Source organism: Rhopilema esculentum, chromosome 12, assembly GCF_057945365.1.
Source record: "Rhopilema esculentum isolate cy_ngs chromosome 12, ASM5794536v1, whole genome shotgun sequence".
NCBI lineage: Eukaryota > Metazoa > Cnidaria > Scyphozoa > Rhizostomeae > Rhizostomatidae > Rhopilema > Rhopilema esculentum.
This window is the reverse complement of record NC_142826.1, coordinates 2,624,686-2,647,648: the sequence shown is the minus strand read 5'-3', so window position 1 is coordinate 2,647,648 and position 22,963 is coordinate 2,624,686. Positions and strand designations below refer to the sequence as shown.

The 22,963-nt window shown below is 35.0% G+C and overlaps 1 protein-coding gene across 2 annotated transcripts; it reads left to right on the top strand.

The window, feature by feature from the left end:
* Window positions 1–1,162: 1,162 nt before the first annotated feature.
* On the top strand, window positions 1,163–22,602 carry LOC135681569 (tyrosine-protein phosphatase non-receptor type 21). Of its 2 annotated transcripts, none has more exons than XM_065196109.2 (25): window positions 1,163–1,731; window positions 3,253–3,429; window positions 4,731–4,912; window positions 5,425–5,522; window positions 6,111–6,181; window positions 6,450–6,491; window positions 7,126–7,151; window positions 8,196–8,283; window positions 9,247–9,335; window positions 9,635–9,722; window positions 11,382–11,479; window positions 12,002–12,043; window positions 12,408–12,471; window positions 12,879–12,900; window positions 13,897–14,005; window positions 15,018–15,207; window positions 17,012–17,086; window positions 17,272–17,346; window positions 17,702–17,773; window positions 18,229–18,360; window positions 18,629–18,697; window positions 19,274–19,357; window positions 19,933–20,008; window positions 21,237–21,394; window positions 22,414–22,602. In XM_065196109.2, the coding sequence occupies exons 2-25, from the start codon at window positions 3,256–3,258 to the stop codon at window positions 22,540–22,542; spliced, it is 2,253 nt and encodes a 750-aa protein (XP_065052181.2). In that variant the 5' UTR covers window positions 1,163–1,731; window positions 3,253–3,255; the 3' UTR covers window positions 22,543–22,602. The 2 variants fall into 2 exon arrangements, with proteins under 2 accessions (XP_065052181.2, XP_065052180.2); XM_065196108.2 differs by having other exon boundaries at window positions 1,164–1,727.
* The last annotated feature ends 361 nt before the right edge of the window (window positions 22,603–22,963 follow it).

Sequence of the window (22,963 nt, the reverse complement as noted above, 5' to 3'; positions counted from 1 at the left end):
AGAAGCATTACGTCTGAGTGCTAATTTTTTCACCCCAGCTTTCACCCCTTAGGTCCCAGCAGATCGCCATTCACCATCACTTTTCCGAACCCTACATATGAAGATACTTGAAAATTACCACATCAATTGGTCCGCTTTCAGGTGGCACCTACGTCATAATTAACCTGGTCTATGTCGATGTCCTGGGAAGACATACATAGTTTGTTGAGAATATTTGCAACACACTGACTGTGCGATTTGCAAGTAAAGAGCAAAATGTGCAATGGTGATTGCAGCAAACCTTTCAGGCTGCCTTGCATCAACTTATTCAATGCACCTAATTCTTAAAAATTTCAAAATTTGTTGCCTAATTCTGCAGTAAATATTCTGATCAAAACACATTCTATTTTTTGACTGTTTCGTTGCTTTTTACCAGTTAACTATCACGTCAAGCTAACAAACTTTCCGGTATTTTGTTGAGGACATTGTTCTGTAATTTGCATGAAAAGATCATTTATGTCGCAATTAGCCTCTGTTCCAGATCCTCTTCCTTCAGGTTTGGGGTTTTTCAGCATAGGCTATCTCGCAATAAGTTTGCTATAGTTTTCTTAATATCTGGTATTAAGTCTTAGGTATCTCTACAGTTGGATGTACTGCGTCAATTATGTCACACCCAAAAGTTTGTATTTTTTGATCCTATCTAATTTTGTCGGCAAATTAGTGACTGAAAATTTTTAGTGACGACCCTGCTGCTACAGAACAATGGAGACGTCACATTGTACATTCTTTTAAATATTATAAAATTTTTTGTACCAAATGTAGTGCACTTTCCAACAGACTAATCATTGGTCAATTGGCAGCATCTTGAAGAAAACATTCTACAACAAAATCAGGGCCTCCGACAAAGGGGGGGGGCCGTGGCTTTTTTGCAAAACAATAGAGTTTTTTTCAAAATTTTTTGTTATGGATGTTAAATTTTCCCTTGCCCCCCCCACCCCACTTTTCAACCTTTGTCGGAGCCCATGAAAATAATCGATCGGCGTCTGATCCTTATCCTATCACTGCAAGATAGTCGATTTCATGGGCCTTAGGTAAATGCTGCTGTTCTTATTAAAGAGACAAAAAGAAAAATTGTCCATAAGAAAGTACGCAAAATCTATGGGCTGGGGAGAGGGAAATTTTCTTGTCGCGGATCGTGGATACTCTTGAACCGTCGTCACCATAGAATGTCATAGTAACGTCATAAGTGTTGCTGCAGTTGTCACGGGAATCTTGTATTCAAAATGGTTTTATCGCTGAAATTGGAGTTGTTTGTCGCCAAGCAGTCCAGAGTTCCTTCTCAATTTGTTCTGTCTATTCAAGACTGGATTTGATTATCTGTGGTACATTTTACCAATCCGTGTTGCGCATTTGCTTCTTTCCTACGATTGCGGTTTGTATCACAATTAAAAGGAATTTGCGGAATGATGTTTTAGGCCGTTATTGGCTGAATCACATCAAACGATTTCAGATAGTTGTTTTCGCGTTTGCTCTGTCAACAGCTAGGGTGTGTTGAATAAATATCATCCTTTGTAGCACTGTTATTTGATCAAGAGAGCAGATAAAGTTGAATTATTGAAAAATATAGCTCGGAGAGCTGCCAGAGACGAAACTTTGCACGAATCTATAGTCTTCCAGAGCTTGCAGAATTGTCGAGAACACATTACCGGCATATCGAATTTAGCACTGAGAAACATAAAGCTGAGTTGGTAGGTATGCAAATGTATTCGGATGGCCTAACTTTACGCTATCTTGACTTGTTGTGTTTTGTGCGGCAGTCCAGAGATAGATTTTTGTAGAACTAATTCATTAAAAATCGTTTTGTTGTTGGAATGAAGCCTATGCCTGGTCTTATAGCTTCAAAAATACAAAATTTAACAAAATACTATCAGGGAGAATCATATTCTGCCGAATGTTGGTCATAAATGAACACACCAGGTTTCTCTGCTAGCAATCACTTTATTAAGCATTTACCAGTTTAACAAATGCTACTTATATATTTCATTTTTATATATTTTGTATATGGTATCTAAGTTTGCTTCATTGACATATGAATGCATGTATAAACTAAGTCATGTTAGGAAACAGACTAAACTACTCTTTGCTCTGGGTTTTCCACACCTAACTCTGCTGCATGGTTTTTCAATAGGCAAGCCATTATATGTCAACCACAGACCAAGGGACACATCAGCTGCATTTTTCTTAATCCTCATCTTCAAGAATTTGAAGATATTTGTAGAAGATCCATTGCAAGCCATTGTGTTAATTTTTAATGTCTAGATCAAGAATAAATCACAAGGTTTCAGGGCCTGCACCATGAATTTGAAAGTGGGGGGGGGCAAGGCTAAAAAAGTTGGGGCCAAGGCTTCTTACCTCTTTTACTGCAGCCATTGCCACCCCAGCCCCCCTGGTGGCACAGGCTCTTAGGCTGGTTGCAGGGGCACAAGTTCCTATTGTACTTCAACATTAAGTTCCTATATTGTACTTCAACATTAGGATAAAATTCAGGAACAAGGAAAAATTTTTAGAATAAATTGAATTAAACAAATTGATTAAAAAAATTATTTTGATAAAAATCTTTTTTCTCATAAGCCAATTGCTCACTAGATATTTGAGTGTCTGGTTTAGTACATTTTGGAAACCAAGTAGAATAAATTAAAGAAAGTCTAGAGTACTTTGACAATGCTTAGTTCAATTTATAGTGCTCAGAGGTTTTATCATCCTATTTATCCTACTTTGTTTCATAAAATCTGAGAGGTAAGAAGTATACTTTAGTGATGTATGCAACAAAGTTTGGTAAACTGGTAGCTGTAAGAGAAAACCATTCTTATGCTCTGCAGACAGTTCATTTTTAAACATGGCTACTTGCAAAACCTTAACCAATGGTGTTTTCAATCAGCATCAGCTGATAGCAAAAACTGAATTTATCTCTATAACTAAACCAAATATGCATTATCATGTTACTCTTTAAAACATATGAAACAACAGGAGTTCTGTTATACCTTGGTATGATAAACAACATAACTGACATTATGATCCCTATGCACATTCGATGAACATTCAGTGCATAATAAGGATAATGCCAATAGCAAGCATCTTTTTTAATTTTTGTAATCGCATCAGTTTATTGATACAGCTGTGCAAGCTGATTCATAGCAGATGATAATTAGATATTGTTAACAATGAAAAATATCTTTGTTGTTTTTTGTATCAAACTTTTGTTTTATGTTACAGAATATGCCTCTTCAGCTGAACAAAGATTTGTTGCACAAAGGCGTCTACAAGTCAGACAAGACTTTCCCAATTAAGGTTAAACTCCTAGACAACACAGTTATCAATCTCAACCTTCCATACAAGGCAAGAGGGAGAGAATGTCTGGAAAAAATTGCACAATCTTTGGGTCTAGAAGAGGTAAATAAAACTTGAATTTTTAATGTATATACCTTTAATTCTCTTTTCAGCCCTCCTCTCTTATTAGCTCCCCCTTTTCAGAAGGAAAAATTTAATTAGCCCTGCTCTCAATTTAGCCCTTTCCCCAAATCTTCACTGATGCTGAAATAAGTAAACTTGGCAAAAAACAGATTTTCATTTCATTCATTGGTCATTCAATTCTTCGCATTAAATCAAAATTCACATCATGTCTCTAGAATTAAAAATTATTGACGATGACGATGACAATATTATTGATATAGAAGGCTGCTTTGATGTTTTTTTATTTTGTAAATAACAACAAATTTTACCACTATAAATGGTTTTTTATTACAAAATATTTATTAAGCCCCCTCTCTCAATTTAGCTGCCCTCTCCTATAAGCCCCCCTCTCTTATAAGCCCCCCCCCTTTAAAGTGCTGAAAAACAATAAGAGAATTTACGGTACGTTACTATGTTTTACTACCAATAGGCCTATTGTCAAAATCATGAAATTGTAAAGCCAGCCTAGTAATCACAAGAAATATCTATTCTCACTCTTTATTTCCTCACACGACCTATCCTTTCTCACTTTTCTCATTCTCACTTAAAAAATGTGATTAAGTTTATATTCAGATTTAATTATCATTTAAAATTCTGTTTAATGTTCTCATTATATTGCTATTAGCAGTTAAAACCACTGTGACATCTTTAAATTGGTAATATGGATCTGTGTGAAAGTAGTTTATTTTAAACTGTGCTTTAATCTGATAATGGCTGGCTATTTAATTATGTCAGTAAATATCTCTAGTTTAATACCAAAAGCATTTTAGTAGTTATATGAAAACATGTTTTTATTAAAAAATTTTAAAAGATGTCATTTAGTTTTTCAAATGAAAAGGTACCATTCTGATTAAATAAGCTTCAATTACTTAGTTGCTTTCTACTAACTCCTACTCATGCATGGCTTTTTTAATGTTTAGGCATGGAAAGATGTTAAAATGGCTTTTATATATATGATATTGTTTTCAAAATGTTTTCCAAATTGGGTTATGTTTTATCATCAGGTACTGGCACTAGACCACAGAAGGGTAAAGCTAGAATCAATTGTCAATGTATCCACATAAAGTTTTTAAATCCAGATGAAAATTTTCATCCTCTTAGATGCGTGAAAATGGGTAGATGGAATTTAGGTATAAACTTCTGGTTGGGAATAACAATTTTACTTTTTGAAATAAAGCTTTGAAAAGAATTCAGTTCTTAGGTTTATCATTTGTCACCTTTTGTGTTTACTTTTTCTGTAGTTGAACTACTTTGGCCTACAATATACAAACAAGAAGCAACAGCTGAGATGGATTGAGATGAACAAAGGTGTTAAGAAACAGCTTGATAGAAATGGGTACAATAGTGGAAAAGAAGCAATGCTTGGTTTCAGAATTCAGTTTTTTGCTACAGATTGCCGTAATTTGCACCAGGAGATAACAAGGTAGGAAATTTTCAGGAATTATTTTTCATGAATTTCGATCTTCAGGCCTTGCATCTCAAAGCATAAGTAGTGAAAATGTATCTAAATGTTTATTAGCTTTTTTTAAGATAAATTGGTCTGGTTATTAAGCATGAAAGCTACCTTATATGTCTCAAATTGGTTCCCTTTTAATTGAAACAAATTTTCCAATGTCATAGCCATGAGACAAAAATCTTACCAATTAAGAAATATTACATAATTAAGTTTGTTGATGAGATTAGATCGAGACGAGATTAGAGTTTATTCCCCTAATATCCTATTACTGTGCGAAATTAATTACAGATTATAAATATGTATAAATATTATAAATATTTGTAACCTTTAAAGTCTATTCTACCATTAATGATGAAAACTCTTCATTTTATAGCACTATTTTATTTGTCCTTAAATGTTACACTGTTAACATTGTATGTGACATGCCTCTCTTATTCTTCTTTTCCAATTCCAAAATATTGTTTTCGCTCCCATTTTAGGTATTTGTATTACCTTCAGCTGAAGTCATTAGTGATAGAAGAAGTGCTGAAATGTAGAGATGATGTCTCATTTAGACTTGCTGCATTAGCTATTCAAGGTTTGCCCTTTTAGCAAAATTTTTGTCTAAGATTGTTAGGATATATTGCATAAGATAATTCAATCAAGTTATGTGAGAAATGGCAAGTAGCTTGTGTTTTATCCAAATTAAGATTTTTTGTCATCAGAATGAAACTTTGTTTACAATTTAATGGTATTTAAGAAAGGTTTCCCTTTCAGGATAGCTGATTCAGCATTTACTGTTTTTTATTAAAGATCTAAAAAAAATTAACCAGCAGTAAGAAAAAGGAATTAACCTTACAAGTGGTATGCTAGAATGTTAGCTTTCGAATAGGTTGATTGACTTTTCAATACCGCAAACAATTTTTCCTTGGTAAAAATATTGATACTTTTTTTGGAAAAAGCAGCATAAAACATCAGAACATAGTTTGAAAACTCTAGGCTAGGAGTATATTTAACCAGTTTTGGTGAAAATAGGCCAATAAAAGTGTGTGTGAGAACATTGTGAGACAATACAGCACTTAGCCTTTAGGTTTAGTCCTAGCTAGCTTTGCTACAAAATAATTCAGTTGTAGGAATTTTTAATAAGAATGATTAATGATAAAAATGGCTATTTGCTTCTCTTTAGCTGAGTTTGGTGATCATGATCAAGAGAAGCATACACTGGATTTCATTGAAGATTTTGTCCTGCTGCCTCAGGTGATTACCATATTGTAATCTTTAAGTATTTATTTTTATTCTTACCAAAATTTTTATACTAAAAGATAATTTTGCAAGGATTTTGCTACCAAAAGAAAACTTATTGCCCTGTTTACCTGACTAAATTTCTTTAATTCCATGCACAGGTATGTGAGTTCGTGAAGGATGGGGGAATGCTCAATGTCTGCAAATCTTTTGCAAAAATATCTGTCACTTTACATTCCTTTGCATGCCCATATAAGTAACATATGATCATTCTCTTCCATAGAGGATTGCAACTAATTATTCTCCCCAGGAAATCAATGAGAAGGTATGTACTCATCTCTTTTCATCACTGGGAAATTAGTCTCATAGATTCTAACTTTCTAGCAGAAGTCTGACAGTATTTACTCCCTTTTTGAATAGCCTAGACGATCCTCTGTGATAATGGAAGCAAATGTGACTAAGATCTGGTTTGGATACACAATAACTGTTTTCAAGATCTGTTCTTGCTTGAAATCTGCTTCCCCTAATAAGAACCTGCTTTGTTTCATCAAACACATACTATACTTTATTACTAATGATAATATGATAATATGCGAATTTTTATACATGGGTAACTTATCAGCATGTCAAACATGATGTTATCATTAGGGTCCTGTCTTTCATACATTTCTAATCAGCTGTAAAATTTGATGCTCAGATGAAAGGGAATGTTTTGAGAAATTACATTGCTTTCTTTATGTTGTAGTTTCCAGAGGTGTACTGTATAACCAACTATACATGCAGTTTTACCTTACTGATAAAAATTGTTCTTTTTGACCTTCCTTGTAGAATTTGAACCATTACAGGCTTGATTGTCATTTTTCAAGATCACAATCAGCTAAATGAAATTTAAACTAAAAAATCTATTCAAAGAATTCTATCTAAAAATTGAAAATGAATTGTATATTTTGTCTTCCTAGATCATGCATTTACATCAGAAAAACAGGTGAGCAATAGTTCTGAATCTATTTAGCACTCTTCACAATGTAAGTTTCACTTCGAATTTCCAATCATTGGTTTTTTAGAACAGTAGGTAGAGACTGCTGTTAGAGTTTATATTCAGCTCAATTTAAATCTTTACACCAGTTTGTCATAATAATTCCAGCATGCATTTGCATAATGGCTTGACCAAATGGCAGTTTTGCCATACTCGTCTACAATGTATTCTCAGTACATTGAATCTAGCTGCAGCATATGGGAACTCTGTTAACGCCATTAAGGCAAAAATAAGCAAGGATTTTGGCGACTATTCTGCAAAAGATAAAACATCTGAAAGCCTTAGATTCTTTGTTTTCTACGATTCCTTTACTGACTTTCGTCCACAGTTCTAATCATTGGCTAGGTACTGCGATAGCCATAGTCATAGGAAGGCATAGGGAAGTGACTTCCCTGTATGATACAAAAATGAGGAGATTTTGCCATCAAGGGGGGCTTCGTCGGCAAATTTCCAAACGTATCTAGAAATAAATGTTGGCTTATCCCTTGTGACCATAGCTTGTGACGATCTTGCTGCCATTGTTTTTTCCTAACTTAAACTGTATAGAAACAATGCCTAGCCATGTATGGACATTTTAGCTCATTTTCTTTTTTATACAGTTGCCTTATAATTGTAATTCTCGGAGTTGCAATTAAAACCGCTCTGTTTTACACACTAAAGCATTTTCATTTTAACGTTGATCGAGTGTAGGATGATTTCCTATTGTTCAGAACTCCTGGTAGAAAACCAACTCCTGATTCTTAAACATTTTTGTCGTTCCATTCTTGCAAGGCAAACCTTTACTGTTCACAGCTTCTTCATAAAGTGGTTGGCTTTTTCCATTATCAATTTTTAACAAAACTTATAATCATGAAAATATCGCCTTGTACATAACAACCTATCATTAGAACCTTATTTTAGAACTGTGAGAATTGCTAGACGTTTCAAGATTAGCTTAACACCATGTAAAAATATTCCATGACTGAAAAAATAATCTATTTCTTTATTTCACAGTGGGATGTCTCCTGCATCCGCTGAGCTGAATTACATTTTGCTGTGTCAACAGATCGAAGGTTATGGTGAAGAGGTTTTCACGGCAAAGGTTGGTCATGTTTAAAAATATTTAAGATTTTCGTGGTTTTAAACGCGAAAGAATCGAGTGTGCTTTGGTATCTATTTTAGGGGTTTTAAGAAAGTGTGATTATCAGGGATTGGTCTTGATACTTATTATATCACGGAGTTTAGCTGATGCGAAAGTTTTCACAACGATAGCACCTACTTTTCTCAAATATCGACAATCTAGGTCATTCGATTACAGGAGTGCTAACAACTGTTCGGAAGTTGACTCACAAGGTCTAAGGAACACTATGATACCGATAATAGAAAATTCAATGAAGGTAACTGAACTGATTGAAGTGGAGTACTGTCGAAATAATTTCAAAGTAAGGGGTCACATTTAGGATGAGAAATACACTGTATAGAAGTATTTTCAAGGTCTAATTGTAGTTGTTTATAGTCATTCTCTTCAAATCATATCAAACCGGGGATTCGCATCAACTAGATGGTTCAGGCCTAAACTTTAGGAATATTTTCGACAACGTATATAAAGGATGGGTCAAAACAAAATAGGTGACGTTTGAGAAAGATTTGAAAAATTATATAACGTGTTTCAAGCAAGAGATATAATTTCAAGTAGATCTTTTTCTCGTGGATATGTCCACACTGTTTGGTATTACGGGGCTAAGCGAATTGTAACAAGCTGTTATGAATTTATTGATGCTTGCAAAAACCAAACTGGAAAAGATGTAGATAAACTTGGAGGGAGTGGGAATATTTTTCCAAATTTATCAGTAGATGAATAAGTTTGTTATTGACACAATAGTATGTGTAAACTTGAGACGTATTAAAATATTCCAGATATAGTCACAAAGCCTTCATTCTTGAAACTTCCGTTTCTTAATGCAAATTGGGGTTTTTAGAGGAGCGATAAAGTAAGCTTGTGGTATTCAAAACTTACTCCCAGTGATCTGTATATGGACTTTGATTTCTTATTTTGTATTTGCAGGATAAAGATGGAACTCGTCTTGAAATTATTGCCTCGTTCCTTGGAATCAAAATAAAATCTTCTCTCAAATTACATCCAGAGTATTTCAAGTATGTTTATAGCACCTTACTTTGTGTTTAATTTTTCATAGAAAACAAGCAATATGAAATTTTTCTTGAGAGCCTTCTTCTATTTTGTAGCAACGCATCCCTGTCTGCGCAGGTATAGCAAAACAGCGTTTTATGAATTGAAGCCTACGTTTTTGATTGACCTGTTGCCAGATATAGATACTGCAATTAATTGTCTTTTAGTCAATTGAACATTAGAAAATCTTTTCGCGGCCCCAAATATTTTCTTTTTCTGTAAGGTGGTTTTTTCAATATAACCAAAATCTCATGTTTACTTGCAGATGGCAAGAAGTTGCGAACATGGCTTTCAATAGACAGTACTTCTGTATTGAACGAATGAACGCCGGAGAAACAGTCCAGTTTGAAACTGTGAGCATTTCTAAAACTTCTTCTCGTGTTTGTCCCATGTAAATACTAATCGTATCAATAATTTTGGGCCTGGGTACACCCCATACCCGGTGTGACAATGGTCCATGCAAATACTAATCGTATCAATCATTTTGGGACCTGGTTACACCCCATAGCCGTTGTGACAATAGTCCATGCAAATGCTTGAATACTTGGCCCATGCAAATGCTTGAACACTTAAATAACGATAATCGTTATCCTCGCGAATAGCCATCCATGAAGCCACAACGAATCATGCAGTTTCCCTACCCATCTAACTCTATATTTAACACCTGATTAGAAATCACGCAGATCTGTTTTTAATAGGATTTTCTTGTGCTTATTGACAAAACCCGCTTAGTATTTCCCTCTCTAAAAAGCCACTTCCGTAGTAAGTTCCTTTCCTAGAGTAAAAATCTGTATTATAAAAAGCACCACAATTTCTATTCTAAATCATTCTCGATTTGAAGCTGCAAATTAGGCCGCAGATTTTGTAAACGATGTTTTATATTTTGAGTTATTGTATACAGATATTTATGTTTCTGCCAATTCCAATTACCTGTAACGTAAAACTATATCTGATTATCAACTCTGACTTAGCTATCTCTTCAAATGAGTTACCACAAAATCGTTAACTAATGGCGTGTTGATAGTATTTACAATAGGAGTGGAGGACCCATGTTTTTTTGTTTAATTATAAATCCTGACACGAACATATCTAGCAATCCTCATCTGTTTCCGGAAATCTTTTACTTGGCAAAATCTCCAGTCACGAAGATTAGCTGTTACCTAAAAAACATATGCTAGAATTCTTCTTTAGCAAGATTAATAAAATTCATCGTACTCACGACCAGTGGCATAATGCAACTTAGAACATTATAGTTCGATTACTAGGGGCTCACGACCAGAATGGACACCTAAGTTATTTAATATCCATGTTTTTAAGACTTTGCTCAAGTTAACCTTGCTTTCAAAAGCTTCAAAAATTCTCTCACTGAAGCATATAACCCAACTTTCCATAGTTAACGAGAAAAGTTATCGTTTTACACCTTGCTATTCTGCTCAACATGCCCTAAACCATTGGATGCGACCTTATTGTAGTCCGTAGATATGGGGCTTGATTCAGTTTCATCTATTACGCCACTGGCCAATTCAAATTCATATTTATTGCAAGATAACATTGTCATTGCTTAAGTTTCGTTCAATGTCTAATTTTTTCTTTTAATATAATATTAAATCTAATGCATACTAAAAGTATCTGAAATTCTTGAAAGTAATTGTTTATGACTCTGTCAATTTCTTCTAAGCCTTTCAGGATTTTAACATTAAATTTGGTATTTTGTCGAGAAGAAGCTGATTATCTCAAGGATAAAAGCATTTAAATAGTTTATTAGTCAATAAGAAATGAACATAGGCAAAATATACATAAGCTATTTTGGAGAAGCTAGACTCTTTGCTAGTAATGTCGCTAAAGATATTTTGGTCACAAGCCTTGTATTTTAAAGCTGGTTCAGCATTCAGTTAAAGCATTACAAAATCTTTGGACTCTCCTGGGTTGTCCTTCTGCTTTTTAGCAACGTATCAATTCTCCATATACTTTCATTTAGATTTATGGCAGCTGTATTTCCTCTTATGTTTTAGGCAGACACCGAATCTGCGAAGTTTATTTGGCGCCAATGCATAGCTCAACATCAGTTTTTTAGATTGCAGCATAGTACTGTAGAGAGCCCGAATTTCAGGTGAGTTAAAGGCCTTTACAAGGTATCTTGTTAACAAAAGAACGCTGCTACCTTGTATAATGCCAATTGGCAACACATTTTGGATCAAGAAGCCTTGAAAAGAATCGTAACAGCTTACGAATGTTCTCAGCATGTCAGAGATTGTTAATAAGACTAACTGTCGGTGAATTTTGTATTTTTGTAGACTCTAGTCTCTTCATTTTTTGTATTATGTTTAATTCTGGCTTCGCCAATCAGTAAATATGCCAGCTATCTTTTCCATGGAATAACCGAGAGATTGTTCTAGGGGATCACCGATAAATATGACATGGCTTCATTTTGTTTTCTTAGAAATTGATGTTTTAGACAATATAATTTAGTCTAAAATTTCGTCCCATTACTTGCATCTTGCATATTACATCTTTATAACAATATTTGCTGCCATATATTTACTTTGGCAAAAGTATCCATTGCTGGTAATCAACCAATTATTCTCTCTGACCATGGATCGTTATGCCAATGATGGTTTTTTCTTTTAATTAGAACCCAACACGAATTGATGACTGATGTTAAACTCCAGAATAGGTAAGGCAGTTACGGAATATTTCTCTAATGTATTGTGGAAGTATCTTCTGTCATTTTTTAAAAATTGCCTTCTTTTCTTCCATAGACTCTGCTCGCCTTATCTTCCATCTTGCTATATTTTTCTCGTCTTTAATCATATGTTGTGTTTGTTATGTTGTCTTCCAGTCGTTGCTTTATTACGTCGTGTTCTTATTGGTACTTCCTATTTTACATTCCTTTTTCTATTCCCTCACTTTTCTTGTTGCATTACTCTGTTTTCCCATGTTTTCTTTTATCTTCCCCATCTTCAAAATCTTCAATGCTTTTGTTCCTTTTCTGCATTTTTCCAGTCCCATTTCTTGTTATCACGATTTACTTCTTGTAGAAGTCAAGAAGATTTGCCTTTTCAAAGAAGAGTAACATTGACCCGCAAAGAAGGGAGAGAGCGAGTATGTTGTGGCAGATTTCATATTTTTTTTCAATTGGGTGTTGATATGTGTTAATTCATCTGCGTTTCAATACTGTTAGTTTAACTGATTTTGGCCAGTTGCCTTAAGAAAGAAAATTGTTTTGGGGGAGGCGTCAAGAAAACGACCATTATGAGAAAGCTACTCGTTAGATACTTTTATCTTTGTCATCTTCTTTTTCTGGGAAGTTCAGAGTAGAAAGTTCAGAGGTTTCAAAGATAAGACTATGCTAGATTCTGTAGTTATACATTAATTTACAAAATAGCTTGAATCTATCTTAAAGATCTCCACTTATAATGTATGTCGAATTTTATATTCGATGATTTTTCTATCATTAATATAACGATATATCCAAACATTTGGTTAATTCCGACCTTGTTCCCTTTCAGCGTCAAAGAGAGAGAGAAGATGGTTTGTTTACGTTGCTCATTCCTGTTTTCTGTCCTTACCAGGCTTTTTACCAGAATTTTTGATTACCAGGCTAAGCAGGACGTATCGATATGGGGCCGCTTGCTATAGATTTATACCTGTTCGGAAAAATTCAAACTTGCATGGAAGTGACAAAAAATCGACTTTTTAAGCCACGATTTATAAAGCAGTTACTGGATTTTAAAGCGAAGGGTTGGATAAGCTATTATGTTATTGCAACTTTGATTTTCGAAAAGTTTATTTAGATTTCCATTATTTATTGCCCTAAAGCTTTCAAAATATCTCCAAAGTTTTGATTAGCTAAGTTTGGTTTAGAAGTTGTTTCAAAACCAGCTCCATCGATAAACGCGTCTTTTTCGTGATGCAGTTTGATTTTATGTGGAATTATGCTTTTGGGTTGGCTGCTTTGGTTCGAAATATTTTTGAAAAGAAACGGGAGCTTGCTGCCATTGACTCTCTGTTTACTGTTTTCTAATCTACACAGAGGTCACAAGTGAACAGAGTCAAATTAACCCTACATATTCCTTGTTTCGAATAAACCGATTTAATGCTGAGAGCCCTTTGGCGTGTTATTCCTAGTTGCTAGACTATTATGGAACGACAATGTATCAAAGATTTTACCGTGCTATCGTTATCCGATGATTTCTATTATTCAGAAATAATTGTTAATAAAAATATGTTATGAATAACCCCTCATAGACTATTTTCCAACCTTAAGCCTCATTTTTGGAAGACCCGCTCTTGAAGAATCACGTAAATTTTGATATGATATATTTATTGACAAAATAAAAAGGGTAAAATTGATTTCACGGCTGGGTTTTCTAAACCACCTCTCAGTTAAACCAATATTCTGGGATTCCTTTTCAAATATTTAAGTAGGATCTTTTTGTGTGCATTTTCCTGTGCGTAAAAGGAATTGTTTCTGTTGCTCTTTTTAAACGATTGTATTTTTGATCCATCTCATTGGTTGCCTTTTAGAACCAGTTGTGAATGTTGTTGGCATCTCGAATGCTGCTTTCAACGATCTTGACAATGATGGTATTGATGGAACAACGACTCAGGTTAACAGTATTACCCAGAATGCTTTGTAAGTATTTGATGTTGTGTACCGTGCTATCGACTTTGAGTATATCTTTTGAATTTACTGGGGGAGGGGGTGGAAGAGAAAGCCTGCACTCATGAGGCCTATTTCTTTATTGCTTTCACTTTGACCATTTCCCATGACAAGTTGGTCGCAAACAGAGAATAGAGAAAACGTTTAAGGAAACGAACATTCATTGGAAATATGTCGCAACATGTGATGATGTAAACTAATATACTTTTTGCTCCTGTTATTCCATTTGCAGATGATATTAAGGTAAAAGCTAAATGTAAAAGATTCCCGTGTACGATTGGCTAGTTTAGGAAATAGTTATTGGATGCTTTCTCTGAGCTAGCAGCATGACCAATTAAGGATGGCCAGTCCCTTTTATGGAAAAAAAAGAAAGACCGCCAACTACATGGATAAAATTGGTAGAAAAAGATTTATCACTGATCAACATACAACTAAACATTGAGTCAAGTCCTGCTGAAAAATCATTAAAAGTCCTGCAAGAGATAACAGTAAACAGAGAGAACTGGAGACGAATTGTTGAAGACACAATGGCGGAAAACCACCGACCATGTATTTTAGTTAGTAGTTCCTTTTATTGCTGCCTGTACTGCCCACAGTGTTGCCAGTTGTTGTCTACGGCGTAAGGGTAGAGGCGTTGATCTACGTCGGGGGTGGAACCTGGATTTAGTCGAAACAGAGTCACCACTGCAGTCAAAAACAATTTAGCCACTCATAGAACTCAGTAGACAAAACGTCCTAGACAAATCTTGCTCAGTTTCGTAGCAGATGAACAACTTAGCGACCGCAGCAGCGAATCCAGCGCGAATTTCTAGAACAACAATGAAATTTACTCACAAACGAATCTTTTAGATATCTTGCTATTATTGTAGCCAATTATCGGATACCGGTATTTCGTTTTTCTTGCATGTGTTCTGTGGAATCAGCTTGTTGCCATTCTTAAGCTAGATTAAGGCAATCTCATTGAAAGCTTTCATTGTTATTCCAGCCTGTCAGTTAGAAGTACTGCGTCAAGTGGATACGACAGCTCCGAGTCCGGATCCGGATCAGAAGCAGGGAGCATTGGAAGGCTGTCGGGCGGTCGGTATGATATGACAGGCCAAGGGGCAAAGTTGATGGGAAGCAGTGCAACGTCACCTATTCTCAGGAGGCATCAAAAGGAGACACGTGACTTTTTGGTGAGGGTGTTTACCAGAAAATTTCCTTATTTAGAAAGCAGATGATTCCAGCAGAGAATTTTAAGTACAAAGTAAATATAGTCTAAATCCATGATGGCTTGATGTTGCAAGCTAGTTAAAAATTATATAGCTTCTATTTATTGACAGTGTTTAGTTTCGATTGGATCTCCATTCCAACATCTAAACCGTCTGCATTTCATTAAAGATATTCACTATAAATAGCGAATAAATTTATTCACAATTAGTTCTTTTTTATCCATATCATTATTTTACAATCTAATGTCCTTAATTATTCGGAGTCAACATGATTAGTCAAGAAAATTTGCAAAAGAATCTACATAAGCACGAAAAAACCGCTACTGTGTAGACAGGAGGAGTTCGTTTTCACCTTAGGACTCCATTGGTAACATTCTTAATAGGCAAGCGGCACTGATTGGTCAACCTCAACAGTCATGTGCTCGTGTTTCTGATTGGCCTATTTCGATCCACAACTGGGTATATATATTTCCTAGCGTAGAGTTCTCGATCTATGTTCTGACGTTTTAAACTCTGAAGAGTGTCAGACGAAAAGCTTTTGTTTACTAAATGTTTTCTTTTTCCAAAGTCCTTTTCAAGTTTTGTATCACCAAAAGATTGTTAACATTTGTAAAACGTAGTGAAATCCATTGCATTACCAGTAATTGACGACTGCAGTCCTTTTTATGGCAACGCCGCCAAGCGTTTCTTATCAAGACTACAAAAATCCTAGAACTTTGCTACTAGTATTGTCACTGGGGCTAGAAAATATGACCATGTTTCCCCAGCCTTGTAAGATTGGACTAATTACCACTGAACTAAAGAGGTTTTGAGCATCGACTCAATTACATGCACAAATGAGTTAATAGCGCTGCCTAAACCTACTTGAGCCATTGCTTAACAAGAAATGATGAACTTCATTCATGCAACACAAGGAACAGTTTTTCATTGACATTACCACGAGCTTTTACAAACAGCGGTCAGCGAATGTTTCTATGCAAAGGTAGTATGTACTGCAACAGACGAGCAAAATCACCACAAATATAAAGTTGCTGTCCCAAGCCACATTAGAGTATCTTTTGACAATAACACTTTATTTTGAATGGACAAAAGTCATCAAAAAATGATTTACATCTAGACAGCGTGCATATTATATAAAGCCTTAAATGTGGTTGCACCTTCCTTCATGCAGTCCATGTTTCACAAATTGTCCGATTCTTGCAATCTGACCTTACGTAATACTAGTACTGATCTCAGAATTCCACTGAGCAAAACCTCAACTGGGCAGCGGAGATTCTCGTATCGAGGAGTTATTGTTTGGAACCAGTTAAGCCATGAAATAAAAACTGCTTCTTCGCTGGCCACCTTTCAAAGCTAGACTAAAAATGTTGTTGAAGGATGAACGAGGTCGATAATCTATTCAGCACATGCTTTTAACCACTGAATCCCTTTCTTTTTATTTACTTTTCTTTTATTCTTCTATACTAGATCTCCGAATTAATTTGTAATTAGGCCACTTGTGTTTTAAGCAGGGTATATTTTAAAACAGTTATTTAAAATTACTGAATGTATTTACCCAGTCGAAATATTTCAAAAGAATGATTAAAAATGAAAATGAATGAAATAATATCTTACTTAGGCCTATATTTTATTTATTGCTTTGGTTTTTACCAATAACACTTTGTACTTTTTTTAATTTTTATTGCACAATGAAAGACCATGAAATTGGATTTGGGCTAAATATCATGTATGTATTATGCTAATGATCTGTTACTCAATTTATTCATAGTTGAAGCAGTTGGAAAATGTCATTGCCGAGGACCAAGTTTATGTTGAATTTGAACAAGTCTTCTCGAAAAAATTAGTAAGTATATTTATCCGAAGATTGTGATTTTTAAAATCTACCTTCAATCGTATTGTTTTGTGCTGCATTGTATTGTTCGCGTAAAGTTCTATTAATTTGCGTTGAATTATTCTCTTATATATTCCCCGCTGTGTTGCTATGTGTCATAATGTGTGAAATAACATTGTTTTTTTACCATATTTTAGAACTGCAATCTGACAACTGCATCTTTGGTCGCAAACGCAGAACGGAACAGAAACCGAGAGGTTTTACCATATGAAGTAAGTCTTGAGACATTTTTTCATTTTCCTTTTTGTTTGAGTTTGTAATATCGTAATACTGTGATGTTGCCAAGAACAGGGTCCCCCAGCTATTGTGCTCAGAGGGGTGCTCTGATTTGCCGACAAACTAAGGGAGCCTTCTTTTATTTGCAGAGAGCTCAAAAAATTTATCGACGAACGCCAAAAAACTCTTGTTAGCCAAAAACCACTGGGTTATGTTTTGCTGTATTTTGCCTAACTACTAATGGCATTATTTCTGAATTATCCGTTGTAGCAATTTTTATGAGATTCAGGTCTGGGTTATTTTTAGCTTCGTGTTATCATTGAAAAATTTGATATTTTATCTTCTATTCAGGAAAACAGAGTGATGTTAGATGTCAATAATAATCGAGAAAACAATGATTATATTAATGCAAGTAATATCAAAGTAAGTACGTTATAAGCTTTGTCGAAAGCTATAAAACACACGCAATACCTTGTGCAGCTTTTTGCGCAGCATAATGTCGTTTCCAATCTTTTGTATCATTGTAAAACAAAATATGAAAATCTCTGTTTGACAATTAGTTTGTAAGTCGACCCCATTCCTGGAAGAATTTTGCTGGAAGACTTGCACTACTCTTAGGATTCCAGCTCTCAGAATAATAAATTATTCCAGCTCACAAAACTGCCATCCTCGACATAGTGTTGGTAAAACATGAGTGCAGCTGCTAGTATCTACTCACTTTTTTGATGAGCCTAGAGTAAAAAAAGGCACTTTGCTCCTCTAATTAGATATTTTAATATGCTTCTGTATACTTAAGCTTGACATTCTTTAAATGTGAATATGTTCCCAGTGTAGAAAACATTAAATAGTTTAAATTTCTTTTCTTGCTTTCGCACTAGGTCGATGTTGGCAAAAGCCAGTCTGTTTCCTACGTCGCTGCGCAGTCGCCCTCAGAAAGAACGGTCGATGATTTCTGGCAAATGATTTGGGAGCATGATATCCAGTTATGTGTCATGGTAACCAAAGAGGAGGTACGTGTTATTCTAGGGCCTTTTTTATACACGAATAAGAAGTACCCACCCTTCGGCTTTCAAATACTGGTGAATGAGGATCCGGCTTGCGTTGCATTTTTATTTAGTAGTTGTATTGTTTTTTCTCCAATCTGCTAAATCTCCTACGAACATCAAAAAATTTATAAACTGTTTCCTAATTGCAGAACTACCTGATAAATCTATTGAAAAATATTAAGAAATTGATTTAGTAAAATTGATGTCATGATGATTCGCATACATTTTTCAGGAAGCTAAGAAGAGAAGATGTTTTCGTTATTGGCCTTTCGTGGGAGAGCCACAGTCACAACACGGAATGGTGAGGGATTTTTACACCCCTACACCCCCCCCCCCCAGCCCGCATTATATGACTATAATATAAGATAGATTTAAGATAGATACCCGTACTTGGAACAGATCGGGAAAAATATGATATTTCTATTGATCTATGATCTAGTCATTTTGTCTTTTGTTTTAGAAATGAATTTTGCATCGATTTCTACTATAACGGATATAGCAGGTTTCTTTGATTTTTTGGGATAAATTATTCTCATTATTGTAGCATTTATATAAACTTGAATTGCAGTAGTTTTATAATCAGCTGAAGCGTAAATTTTAAACTCGTTCTTATCTACACATTAAAACGTTTGTTGTACTGTTTTTAGAATGTTGAGTCCTGTTGTGATGTTTCGCTCATACATTAATGAAATTTGTTTTTTTTCATTATATTATTCTGTAATATTAGGGAAATGCTTTTCCTTCTAATGATATTTAGCATACATTGCATGCAACAACTTTATAATGCGCAAAGAATGAAGGATTACTTTACGATTATGAAATTTTCAATTACTTAATCTCGCACAATGTTTTGTTTAATTTTCAATTTTTTCTGCAGTACTCTATATCTGTGAAATTTGAGAATACTTCAAAGTCGTTCGTCACAAGGGGATTTACCGTAGAGAATTCAAAAACACGAGAGGTCTGTTTTTATTTTAAACTTTTGGCTCACATGTAAACCTGATTTTTAAGCATAATGTACGCCAACACAAATTTTTCGCCAACGTAATCATTTTATCTATTCTTCACATCTAATGCCAAAAAAATTAATCTAAAAATAGGCCTTTTTGAATGTGCGATTTATAATACTAATCTTGTCGCCTTTATTGATGTTTTGTGAGCATTATCCTAATTTGAATGCGTCGTTTATTATCATTGCCTTTTCTTTTGCAAGGTGCTCCAAAAAGATTGATCAAACTTCCTTATTCAATATCTTTTTGGTTAAATTTATTAGTTTTAATTGCCATTGTTCTGCAATCTGCTTGAGTCTCTATATTTTTAAGCGATGAGATTTGATTAATTACAAACTTATCCGGTATTTTCATGGTATATCCTTGTAGTTCAAATCTTTGTGCTATTACGGAGAAAAGATAATTTCAAGGATAAAACGTTTTAGTACAAACACTTTACAAACATTGTTTTTCTTACCTTGATTTCATGATTTCTAGTTAACATTTTCGATCATTGCCCCCCATCATTTGCTGAAATCTTTTGCAGACGAAAGATGTTTATCAAATGCAGTACATGAACTGGCCGGATGCTGGCATACCAGAAGATCCAGCAGAGTTTGTAGGTCAGGGATCCATGTTTTGCTAATGCTAAACGGCCTAAATCACCTGTAAGATAAAATATCCGGTGCGAAGGTGTTTAGGTTATTTTAATCGAGGTATTCGAGGCTATTTCTGAGGTTTATGGTAGAACTTGGTAGAAAAATTAATGTCAGTTTTTTGGAACATAAAAGGTATACTGAACGGTTCCAAATGTGTTCTCTTCTAGTGCTCACCCTTTCCAAGTTTTTTTGCAAATTCATGAACTCTCTGACCCCCAACTCATCTTTCCTCCAAAGATCTTATAAACTCTGGAAGGATCTTCCTTGCTTCCTGCTTCCAAGACTCTTATAACTTGTCTTATTCATAACAAAAATTAACGAACTCAATTTCACCTTCCTAATCCCCCCTTCTTTCCTTTATTCCCTCTGCTATACGCTACTGGGTTTATTTACTTCTTTCCGGGCGTTTGTTGTTATGCGAAGAGTTGGTTTTAGCCTATTTCAAAGCCACTTTTGTGTCAGGAATATATGTGGATGCAAAATTTCACAACTTCTAAGATGGGGGGGGGGGGGGGGGTCTGGAAAAAAGTGGGTGGGTGTTTAATTTCCCATATAGTAATAAACAGGTTGAATGTCTAGCAGTCCCTGTAAATTGGACTCAAGAGGAATATTAACAAGAGACTGGAAGAAAGCCATATTGTATACTTGAAAAAGGGCCTAATTATTGTACAATATAAATAGTCGGTTCTTGATCATATTTCCACCCTTTCTTTCTGTTCTCGATCTGTTTCCCTTCTCTTTGACGTGCTTCGTTGCATATACCTTGCAATTTTTAATGCAGGAGGCTTGGAAGTAATAAGCGGGAGGGGGTATGAAATAAGGATGGCATGAAGGGAGGTTTTTTAAAAGTCAGTAAGGGGGACGGGGAGACATTTATTCCGGATTCAAGAGTAGTCCCTTACTTAAACCCTTTTCCAAGAGCAACTTTCCCAGTCGCAATCAACGTAAATAAAGGACGTTTTTTACATAATCATTTCTACAACCATCGCAATGTCTTGTAAGAATTAACTTAGCTTCCATGATCTCGTTCTAGCTAGGAACAAATGCCCAATTATATTTTAGGTACTTTGTACACTTTCTTTGAAAAATTTCCAAGATTAAGTACAAAGTGTCTACCTCATCAAAATATTAATACGACTAAGAGGAAAATATTCGCGTATCAAGAATCTTTTGCATATTTTTTTTCTTCTAGATTTCTTAGAAGAAGTTCGATCACTCCAGAAGTCCTTGAAAGATATGACATCGTCAAAAAGTGATTGTAATCTCTTAGTACATTGCAGCAATGGCGCTGGACGAACTGGTGTTTTCATTCTCTGCGAAACGCTGATTAAATTGATTGAAAATAATCAGGTATTAAGACAATTTTACCTAACCTCGTAATCATGTTGGTGAATCCGTAAATTATTGGGGTCCACAATTAGTTTCAAATCTTTAAACCCAAAACGCCTGCGCCTTTCGTTACCATTGTTTGTTTTTATAAAAAGAAGAGTTGTTTATGAAATAAACTTTTCAATGCCTATTTATCCTTTGATTTCTACTCATGTTGCCGAAGTTCTCTTTCGCTCTTATTATTACCTCCACATATGTTTTTTCGAAGTTGAATTTGATTTGAATTTGTTCGTATTTTATTTGTCAATCCCTATCAAGGTATAGAAAAGCGTCTCCTTTACCGGCATCGTACGTAGAGTTTCACTAAAAAACTTCTCGTTTGTGAGTTGAAAGTTTATAAACCAATCAAACCCGCAACCAGCATAATTTATTGATTCTTGTTTAATGCCTCCTATGTTTCCCAGTCTCGGCGGTTACGCCTATCGACACAAAGCTTTCTCTGCTTTTCTTGGACATTAAAGCCCAGAAGCAATATAATTTGTTTCAGTTCGGCACATTTAATCCAAAATTACATGCTACTCTTTATTCCGATAAGTTCACATCCAGGTAAATTTTTAACATTGGTGAATCGCTTGTTGTGAAGACTTTATGTGTCTTTCTGGATTCTCAGGGCAGAGATGATGAATACACCATGATGACGTTTCATTTTTATATGCAATATTTACTAAGGCCTAATTATGACTAACCGGTTGATGATTACTTGACAAATCCGCGTGAGTTACTCCTTACCTCTCCACTGGCCTATGCCTCTAATATCTCTAATATATATCCTTTCTACTGGAGCTCCTTCTCGTCACTGACTACAATTCTTGCTGCAGTACCATATGTGTGTGTTTCCGTATATATGGCATAATGACCTTTGCACTTACCACGTGCTACTATTCTCTTAATTGCACGCGAGGGATAATACCAAAACTTAACTTCACAACATCGCACAACTGTCCTTCAAAGATGCTATTTTGATTTGTTTTTCTTTTCAGACATTCGACGTGCCTATGATTCTAGCAAGACTTCGAACCCAAAGAATGTACATTGTTGAGACTGTCTCTCAGTATCGGTTTGTTTATCTCGCTGTTATCAATTACCTACAAAGAAACAGATTGATATAATATTTAAAGTTTGTAAATAATGCCTTTAACTCAAATATTTATGCTCTTTCTCACAAAGAATTGTCCCTATTTTTGTCTCTGCTGCTGTGACGATATACAAGAAGCAGAATACGTACAGTTTTTACGGGGGCGAGGACCAAGATAATGCAGGGATGTATGCTATAACATTGTTCAGGCTGAATGTGTCAGGCTTATATTCTTTTTTGAAGAGGTTTAGGTCAGCTCTTTTTTAAGGTTCGTCATCTTATGGTCACGTGTTTTTCTTACAAGAAGGAAGCCATAATCGATTGTCTGAAAAAAATTGTGACAGGATGGGGCCATTATTGTGAAACGGAGTTGGGCTTTCTGTGTAACATGGCCTCGCAAAAAGACTTTTCTTCTCAAAGTAAATAAAATATCTATATGTACCCACGGAATTATC

Excerpts from the sequence above, each read along its gene's own strand:
- LOC135681569 (XM_065196109.2), top strand. The coding sequence starts at position 3,256 with ATGCCTCTTCAGCTGAACAAAGATTTGTTGCACAAAGGCGTCTACAAG. Across the intron at positions 5,523-6,110 it reads TGCTGCATTAGCTATTCAAG|CTGAGTTTGGTGATCATGAT; the intron begins GTTTGCCCTTTT and ends GCTTCTCTTTAG. Across the intron at positions 14,006-15,017 it reads AGTATTACCCAGAATGCTTT|CCTGTCAGTTAGAAGTACTG; the intron begins GTAAGTATTTGA and ends TTGTTATTCCAG.